The 10,356-nt window shown below is 37.7% G+C and overlaps 1 protein-coding gene and 1 pseudogene across 1 annotated transcript in view; one reads left to right on the top strand and one right to left on the bottom strand.

Moving 5' to 3' along the window:
- The window catches only part of DDX46 (DEAD (Asp-Glu-Ala-Asp) box polypeptide 46), a 70,138-nt gene that overhangs the window by 3,689 nt on the left and 56,093 nt on the right, over positions 1-10,356 (top strand). Inside the window, exons 2-3 of the mRNA XM_006888058.1 lie at positions 494-682; positions 4,648-4,791. Of these exons, the coding sequence (XP_006888120.1) occupies positions 494-682; positions 4,648-4,791 (333 nt within the window). The remainder of the gene's footprint in view (positions 1-493; positions 683-4,647; positions 4,792-10,356) is intronic.
- Positions 6,251-6,644, bottom strand: LOC102849888 (annotated as a pseudogene).

Raw genomic sequence — 10,356 nt, 5'->3', positions numbered from 1 at the left:
AAAAAAAATATATATATGTATATAAAAAAAGAAGCTTTGTTACTACATCCCCATATGTTCTTATATAGAGTTCTTTCCTTTATTTCATTTCAGGCCTCCATAATAAATGTTATTGTTATCATGGAGGCTTTCTCATTGCTCAGTATAAAATAGCATACTTCTTACCCCATATTGTTTTTCTTTTTTCTTTTAGGTTCTATTTTTCTTCATAGCATCACTTGACATACTCTTTTTGTGGTTTTATTTTTCTTTTACACATATTGTATATTTTTAAATTCACTCTGCCTAAAGATTCAGGTTTCTCTGCTTTATTTCTTTCTTTCAACAGTTTTCTCTAAATGTGCTGTAACAAGAAAGTTCATTTCAGTTTAAAAATATTTATGCTAGGAATCCTTAAAGCTTTAGATTCATCTGCTGATGTTTTTGGCAATGTGTAAAATAAAATATGAGATTTTATGAGCTAAAATTAATTTTTAAATTAACAACATTTTAGCCACTATCGGAAGCGATCAGCATCACGTGGACGTTCTGGAAGTCGATCTAGAAGTCGTTCTCCCTCAGACAAAAGAAGTAAACGTGGAGATGATAGACGGTCTAGAAGTCGAGACAGAGACAGAAGGAGAGAAAGATCCCGTAGCAGGGATAAAAGAAGATCTCGGTCAAGAGACAGGAAGCGTCTGAGGTAAGATATAAATTGATAAAAGAGTAATTATAAATTGTTATGCACCATCAAATTGGAATAGACTCATAGCTGAGCCTCCTGTGGGTTTTCAGAGGCTGTAGAATTCACAGGAAGAGATTGCTCATCTTTCTTTTGTGGAGCAGCTGATGGATTCAAATTGGCCACCTCTACATTGGCAGTGCAACTTGGTTATAAATTAGGTTCTTAAAAAAATTAGCTGTTTTTTTACTTAAATTTTTTTTTTAAATTGGTTTTCATACAGAATTTTTATACGTTGTGCTTTCATTTTCCTTCATTCACATTGTGTTTCATACAGTCATTCCCCAACATTATGTTTTATAAACTTAATCACTATTGAACTATGCCCAGGTCCCTGCCAGATTTTTCCCTTTTACTCCCTCCCTCCACACTTTGAATTGTGCGATTCTGTGATTTTACCCCCTGTCCACCTTCACCACTCTGTTCTCACCCCTTCCTTTCTTGGACTCCAATACACATTTTATTAGTTATTTTTCTGTTTTTTACAATAATGGTCTTAGGTTGTTTTTGTCCTTATGAGACTGAGTTCATGCAAAAAATTTGTTTTGAATTAGAATTTAATGGTCCTGTGAAAAGCTTTTGAAGCCCTGGTGGTGCAGTGGTTAAAATTAATCTGCTAACTGAAAACTCTATAGTTTGAACTTATTAGCTATTTCAGAGGGAAAGATGTGGGCTGCCTGAAGATTTAAAGCCATAGAAACCCTATGGATAGTTTTTCTCTTGTCATATAGGATTGCAGTGAGTTTGACAACAATTGATTCGACAACAGAGAGTTTGATTTTCACAAGCATTCTATTTTAAACCCTAGGTTATTTGATTAAACAAAGAAGTAATTTAGCTAGACTGAAAACTCTCCCATGCAATATTTTAAAGTTGGAAACTAAGCCATCTCCTCTCACCCAAAAGAATCTTTAAAGACCCCTGAGAGGTGTATTAAAAAGAGAGAAAGACACCACAACAAGATAAAAGTAAATAATCCAATAGACAAATGGGCACAGGATATGAACAGACACTTCACTAAAGAAGACATTCACATGGCTAACAAGCACATGAAGAAATGTTCAAAATCCCTAGCTATAAGAGAGATGCAGATCAAAACAACTATGAGATAACATCTCACGCCAGTCAGAATAGCAAAATTTAACAGAACAGCAAGCAACAAATGCTGGTGAGGCTGTGGGAAACTGGAACCCTTATCTCCTGTTGGTGGGAGTGTAAAATGGTACAACCGCTGTGGAAGGAGGTATGACACTTTCTCAAAAAGTTGCAAATAGATATACCATTAGACCCAGCAATTCCACTACTGGGAATATACCCCAAAGGGACCATAACTGACATCCAACGAGATAGATGCACACCTGTGTTTATCGCAGCTTTGTTCACAATAGCAAGGAGTGGGAAACAACCTAAGTGCCTATCAACAAACGAATGGATAGAGAAGCTATCGTATATTCACAAAAATGGAATACAATGGAAGTATCTGAGTTATAAAAGGACAAATACTGCATGGTGCCACTGTTGTAAAACAGGGCTGACCTTGGAGTTGGGGGGAGGCTGAGAAAGATGGGTTCAATAATGTACACTGAATTGAAACAGATGAGGGAGAAAACTGTTTAAAAGGGATATGTGATTAGGTATTTTTGTCATGACAGGAGTCCAGAGTGAAGGCTGCCTAGTTCAGTGGACCTGTTGGGGGGAGGGATTGTAAAACAAAGAATTTTTTTTTTTTTGGGGGGGGCGACTATTTTTATAACAAAATCAACAGATGTGTGCGTTCATCCCCCCAAAAACAAAGAATTTTTGTTTTACTTTCCAAGAGGGTACTGTCCTAGGGGGTAGGGTTGGGAGGGGAGAAAAGTGCAACAATGAATGAATGGAAATCCAAAGTCTCTGTAAATTTTCATTGAAATTAATGTTAAATTTAAAAAAAAAGAAAGGAGAAGGTTTGGCTAGAGGATTCTGTTTTAACTAGAACCCAAGAGAGCTGTTCCCTGTTCAGAACCGCCACTAAACTGAGCAGGAGAAAGAAATGGGTGTTGTCTAAAATATTTTAAATAGCTCTTAGATATTGAGTGACGTGTTGTACTGTGAACTGAAAAATGTCAGTTGCTACTCTGAAGGAGAAAAGTAGGGAGTTTCCTTTCATAAAGATTTACAGTTTTGGTGCAGATAGAAAATGGCTGAGTTGTAAGTGACTCAGTTTTTTGTTATGGTGCCGTGGATTATGTGTTTACTAACTGTTAATACGTTTAACTAATGGGTCAGTGGTTTAATTCTAGCAGAAGAAAGTTACAGAAGTCTTAGTCTGCTCCTGTAGTTTATTTACAACCTTGGAAATCCTATGAGGCAGCTCTTCTTTTTCCTGTAGGATCACTGTAAGTTGGAATTGAGTTGATGGTGTGGTTGAGTCCTAGATTTGAACTAAATAGCACCCTAATTATTATTGTACTTTTTCTTCCTGGCATTAGTTAACGGCCTTAACATTTTCTGAAAGTGAAGAACAGTTTGACCTACCTCATACCAAAAATAAATTTGGGAAACAATTTCTCATTAAGTCAGATAAAAAAAGACAAGTACAAGTTTTATGAACTGATGACAGAAAGAACTTTGACTTTATTTTCTTCAAATGCTTGAAGGAGAGAGCACAAAATATGCGCTAGTTGGAGAAAATTTTTATCTATTACAATGTGATTGATTTTTTTACTTTTTGATATGAATGTAGACTCAAGATTTTAGAACAAGGGCTACTTTGAGATTACCTTGTAAAGTGTCTATAAATGAGGAAGCCAAGAACCAGAGAGTTAGTATGGTTGGCTTTGGACCACGTCACTAGTTAGTGTTTTTAATCCCTGGTGATGCAATAGTTTTACGTGCTTGGTTGTTAACTGAAAAGTCAGCAGTTTGAACCAATCCGTTGCTCCACAGGAGGAAAGAGCTGACAGTCTTCCTGTGAAGGTTGTTGTTAGGTGCTGTCAAGTTGACGGTACCTCGTATCGACTAAATGATCAACAAATTTTTATATTGCTTTGCCCTGCACTGTCTTATTTCTTACTGTTAATGTGTCAAACTATCATGTGTAGATTATTGTTGTTTTTATGTGCCATTGAGTCACCTGTGACCCACAGCGAGCCAGTCTCACTGACTTCAACACACCTTCCTCTAGCCTAGGAAACTTTATGGAACAATGCTACTCTGTTCTATGAGGGTCACAATGAGCTGGAAACAGTGACACAACAAAAAACAGGTTTTAGGTCAGTGATCTTATCCCAGTCTTACCAATCTTTAGATTTAGATTTAAAACTTATCTTTGAAAATTATATTTTCTTCTCTCAGATACAGAGTTTTAATAGCTGTTGGCAAGTGGCACAAAATTGTGCTGCAATCCCAAAGGCACATGGTTTGAGGTCACCAGCTTCTATGTGGGAGAAGGTTGGGCAGTCTCCTCCCTTGCAATTAACTGCCTCTGAAAACTCACTGGAGGGTTAGTTATGTTTCGGTTCCTACTCTACAGTACCCACACAAACAACAACAACATTATTGTTTTTATTACCGTTTTTAACAAACATTGTAAAAATTATCTATTCTTATTTAGCTATTACAGTTAATTGAACCTCTCCCTTTAATTATGATCAGTCATTACTGTGATTTGGAACTGATTCATAGCTGACCCTCTGGTGAGGTTTTGGACGCTGTAAATCATGCATGTGAAGATTTCCCATCTTTCTTCCAAGGAGAGACTGGTGGATTTGAATGACCAGAGAGGCATGGTGTTTGGTCTAGCAATGAAGCTTTTTACAGACTAAGCCAGTGGAGTTCCCATAATAATGGTAATAATTAAGAAGCTTCTTTAATCATGATATAGAACTGTGATCTGAAATAAGATCTCCATTTATGCATAGAATAAATGAAAAATGCCTTCTTTTCAGACGTTCCAGAAGTAGAGAGAGAGAGAGAAGCCGAGAGCGAAGAAGATCTCGCAGTCGAGATAGGAGACGCTCAAGAAGCAGAAGCCGGGGTCGGCGGTCCAGATCCTCCAGTCCTGGCAATAAAAGCAAGAAGGCTGAGAACAGGTAATGTTATTTTCAACCATGCAGGTTAGGGGCTGGGTCTTCTCTCTAAACATTTCTTTTTTTTCCTTTATAAATAATTACTGAAGTTGGTTGGTTGAATGTTATTTTAACAGGCTATAACATTTATTACTTAACTGGAAAATACTATATTCTGTCAGTTTTTTTGTTGTCTAACATTTTCAGTGGTCTGCTACTTCAGAAGTGGGTAGCCAGTCAGTTTTTAACAGCTTTATTGAGATAACATTTACATGCTGTGCACTTAATCCACTTTAAATATACAATTCAAAGTTTTTTTAATATATTCAGATATCTTTAGCAAATATAGTCCATATTCATCATCTGAAAAAGAAACCCTGTACTATTTAGTCATCATCTCAATCTCTTTATATAAATTCCTTCTACACCCTCACCCTAATAAGCAATCACTAATCTACTTTCTTTTTTATTATTATTATTATTTTTTTTAATTATTTTGTTTGTGTGTGTATGTGTACTGTCAAATTGGATCTGACTGGTACAGGAGGAGATGGCCCTTCCTTTTCCGGCAGAGCATCTGGTGGATTTGAACCGCTTATCTCTGGGATTGCAGTGCAGCTTCTTGCCACTAGGCCAGAGCTCCTCTAATCTACTTATCTACTTTCTTTCTTTTTTTTTTTTTAATCTACTTTCTTGATTTTAAACCCTTGCTCCATTTGTACCACAGCTTCTTGGTATACATATAGATTTTGTATGAGCATAATTAAGTGTTCTAGGATTCCCATTCTTTTCAATGTTAGCCATAGTTTGTTAAGATTGAAGGAGATGCTTTTACAATGATATTCCTGGTACTGTGGCCTCATCTAAACCCAGATAACTTCTGGAAGTTATCAGTTTTTCTCTAGACAGTTAAAGATAATCTTCAGCAATATTTTGCTTGCGTGTGATGTTATTCCATAATTTCCACATTGTCCTAGATCACCTTTGTTGGGAATGAGAACAAATATAGATCTCTTCTAGTTGGTTGGCCAAGTGGGCAGCTGTTCTCCAAATTTTCTGACATAGACTGGTGAGCACATACAGGGCTACATCTGTTATTTGAGACATGTCAGTTGGTATTCCATCAATCTATGGCACCTTATTTTTTGCTCATTCCTTCAGTGCAGCTTGAACTTCTTTCATTACCATTGACTTTTGATCATACAGTACTTTCTGGAGTTTTTCATTATTAACCAATTCTTTTTGATAGAGTGATTCTTTGTATTCATTCCTTCCATCTATTTCTTTGTTTGGAAAAGCAAACAAACAAAAAACCCAAAATCTATTTGTTGAATATGTTCATCATAAGGCTCAACAAAAAGACTTAATAAAACAAAACTTATGCTATACCTTTAATTACTGAATTTTACACAGAAATCCAGGAGAGAACAGGCCAAGTAAGGGGAAAAAAGACAACACAAGGAGAGAGGCTGGATATACAAAATCAGGGCTTTTAGTTAGAAACTTGCTTCCGGTAGATTTCTTGTAAATACTTCTTGCTGTTGGTTTTTCCAGAGTTCAGCAAGATAGGTGTTCTTTGGGTTCTTCTGGCAGGATCTCGATGGAGAGGAAGGTGGTACTGATGACATACAGGGCAGAATGCTTGTCCTTTAGGGTGTCTAGGCAGATATTACCCTCACTGTCCACTTTGGGATGGAAGCATGGAGTGAGGAACTTCATTGCAGGCATGTTGTAAGGTTAGTCTCTAGGGAAGCTTTTACTTCAGGTCTCCATATACTGTGCCAGCTGCTCCATGGATGGTCTCCACCCATTTAAAAAAGGTTGTCAGATTTAGGACAAGCAGAAATCCTTTTGTCGCCAGACACCATGAGGATCATCAGCTCCTGCTGTAGCCACTTGGCCACAAAGCCCCGGATGGCCCCTCCAATAGACTGGGCCCTTTTCTAGGTAGTGTGTGTGTGTGTGTGTGTGTGTGTGTGTGTGTGTGTGTGGTGTGTACTGTCCAATCAGATCTGACTGGTATAGGAGGAGATTGCTTCTCCTTCTCCATCAAATTATCTGATGGATTTGAACCAAGTGCCTTTGGGATTGAAGTGCAGCTTCTTGCCACTAGGCCACCAGAACTCCCTGATGAACTTTTTTTTAGCTCTAGATTTTAGTGGATTATAGGATTTTCTAAGCTCTTGTGGTCTAATGGTAAAAAGTTGAGCTGTCATCCTAAAGGCATACAGTTGCAATTCACCAGCTGGTCTGTGGGAGAGAGATGAGCTTTCTCCTCCTATGAGATTTATAGCTTCTGAAAATCTGCTAGAGGCCAGCCACGAGTCTGTTCCTACTCAGTGGCACACAATAACAGCATATACGAAATTGTGTCTTTTGTGAATGGAGAAAATGTTGCTTTTCTCTTTTCTGAAAGAACATCCCAGAACTCTTGATTGTGCTTGTTGTATTAACAAAGCAAGGAAGCACTGTATGGTTCAAAATCAAGAAAGGAGTACATCAAGGATATGTTGTTTCTCCACACCTTTTCAATCTATAGGTGCAATAGATCATTCAGGAGGCATCTTTGAAGAACGTGGCATCAGGATTGGAGGAAGACATCAACAGTCTGCCTTATGCAGATGATAGAACCTTGCTCACCAATACTGAGGAGGACTTGAAGCATTTGCTGCAGCAAGTCAAGTCTTGAATGTGTATTGCAGCTTTGCATCAAGAAAACAGATTCTTATACCAGCCCAATTGGTAACATCATGATAGATGGAGAGGAGATTAAGGTTGTTAACAATTTCATCTTGCTTGGGTCTTCAGTCGAAACCGTCTTGGCCTCAGCAGTCAGGAGATAAAAGACGAGTTGCATTCGGACCTATCTAGAATGCTAACGAGCAACAGTGTCAGCCTAGAGACTAAGGTACACTGATACACCTGATCCAAGTTGTGGTCTTCCCGGTTACTTGCTGTGCATCAGCAAGCTGGACAGGGACTACAGATGGTAGAAGAAGAATTGATCACCATTAAGTTATGGTGCTGTAGAAGAGTATTGAACATACTATGTACTGCCTAGAGAACAAACAGGTCTGATCTGGAGAGGGTGAAATCAGGTTGCTCCTCAGAGGCAAGGATTTTGAAGCCTTGTCTCATCTAATTTGGTCATTTTGCCAGGAGGGACCAGTCCTTGGAGAAGAACATCATGCTTGGAAAAGTGCAGGAGAGGAAGACCCTGGATGAGATGGCTTGACACAGTGACTACCAATGGGGGCAGATGTGTCAGAGACAGTGAAATTGGCTCAAGATAAAATATTTTAGAGCTGTTGTTCATAGAGTCACTATAGGGAACATAATAATTCTGGATGCTTTCTGGTTTTCCCTGACTAGAATATCCAGTACCTTGTTAATGAAGAGTGGTGAGAATAGACATCTTTATCTTGATTACGATTGCACGAGATAACTTTTCTCTGTTAAAGTATAATGTTAGCCTCAGACTTTTTTTATAGATACCTTTAGTCAGGTTGAGGAATTTCCTTTTTAGTTTTCTGTTTTTAGTTAATAGTCAGTATTTACTGACTGTATAAATAAGGGAACAAATAAAGTTCTAATCTAATAGTGATATAAAACATTCCAAATAATTTGCAGGAAAAAAAATGTAATAATTTCAGAAAATTATAAGCTTCTTTCAGAGACTTTTTGAAAAAACATCAGCCTTTAGGGGAGTTTACAGGTTCAACAGTTCTTATACATTTTTATTTGTGTCATTGCTTAGATACCCTTCACTGTAATGGCATGTCCATTCCTCCTGTCATATTCCTTTCTGCCTGCTGACCTTTGTCCCTGACCATATGCTACTCTTTTGATCTGGGTGGTTGTTGGTTGTTATGTGTTTGTACTTCCCTGTTGCTGTGGTTTATCTCATAGTTCTGTCATTAGACTGAAAGTTGAGCCATGGGGATAAGTAAAGTTCCAGCCTTGAGTTCCTGGTGACCATAGTCTTGTGATTAGAGAAGATTTTTAAACTTTATTTAAAAATATTTTTCAATTATGTTATGAATATATTTAACACATTTCCCAGTTCACCATGTTCATTCTTTTTTGCTGGCACTGCCACCACCACCATCATGCCTTTCCAAATCATTTCACCATGATTAGCGGAACCTCATTGTGTCCTCAAGGTACAAATCCCCCTTTCTTCTCCTGCCTGTCCCTTATTGCCATAATAACATTGATCTCTCTACTTTTGCTTTCCCATGCAAGTGGGACCATATGGTATTAGGGATTTATTTCACTCATCATTTTCTTATTTCTTATCCTATTGTGGATGTACATGAGTTTTGGGTTGTTTTTTTAAAAAAAATATTTATTATTAATTTCAGTAAAAATTTACAGAGACGTTGATTTCCATTCATTCATTGTTGCACAGATCTCTCCTCCCAACCCTCCCCTCTAGTACGCTACCCTCTTGTAAAAGTAAAACAAAAATTCTTTCATTGTTTTACAAAGCCTCCCCCAGGTCCACTCCACTATGTAGTCTTCACTCTAGATACCTGTCATGACAAAAATACCTAATCACATATCCCTTTTAAAAGAGTTTTCTCCCTCATCTGTTTCAATGCAGTATACATTATTGAACTTATCTTTCTCAGTGTCCCCCCAACCCCGAGGTCAGTCTTGTTTTACAGTAGCACCATGCAGTATTTGTCCTTTTGTGACTGAGATACTTCACTCAACATAATGTCCTGCAGGGTTACCCATTTTGATTAATATTGCATGAGTTCCTTGTTTTTCAATGCAGCATAGTATTCCATTGTGTGAATATACCACAGCTTCTCTATCCATTTGTTTGTTGATAGGCACTTAGGTTGTTTTCCACTCCTTGCTATTGTGAACAAAGCCGCGATAAACACAGGTGTGCATATATCTCGTTGGATGTCAGTTATGGTCTCTTTTGGGTATATTCCCAGTAGTGGAATTGCTGGGTCTAATGGTATCTCTATTTGCAACTTTGTGAGAAAGTGTCATACCTCCTTCCACAGTGGTTGCACCATTTTACACTCCCACCAACAGTGAATAAGGGTTCCAGTTTCTCCACAGCCTCACCAGCATTTGTTGCTTGCTGATATCTCATAGTTGTTTTTATTTTCATCTCTCTTAGAGCTAGGGATTTTGAACATTTCTTCATGTGCTTGTTAGCCATGTGAATATCTTCTTTGGTGAAGTGTCTGTTCATATCCTGTGCCCATTTTTCTATTAGATTATTTACCTTTATCTTGTTGTGGCGCTCAAGTATTTTATAAATTCTGGATATAAGTCCCTTATCTGATATGTCATTACCAAAAACTTTTTCCCAGTCTGTGGCTTCCCTTTTTACCCTAGTGGAGAAGTTTTTGGATGTGCTTATGGATTTGATTCTTAGACGATCCCATTCATCTATTTTATCTTCTCCTGGTTGTAGGTTTTTCAGGATACTTGGAAGACTGTTTATGTTGTAGATTAGGACTATTAAAGTTCTTCCAAGCTTTTCTTTAATGAAGTTTATAGTCCTTGGTTTTAGTACTAGGTCCATGATCCACCTTGAGTTGGTTTTTGTGTATGGAGTGA

The sequence above is a fragment of the Elephantulus edwardii genome, unplaced genomic scaffold (assembly GCF_000299155.1).
Source record: "Elephantulus edwardii isolate Elephantulus edwardi_28Jun2011 unplaced genomic scaffold, EleEdw1.0 scaffold00064, whole genome shotgun sequence".
NCBI lineage: Eukaryota > Metazoa > Chordata > Mammalia > Macroscelidea > Macroscelididae > Elephantulus > Elephantulus edwardii.
This window is presented reverse-complemented; position numbering and strand designations above follow the sequence as displayed.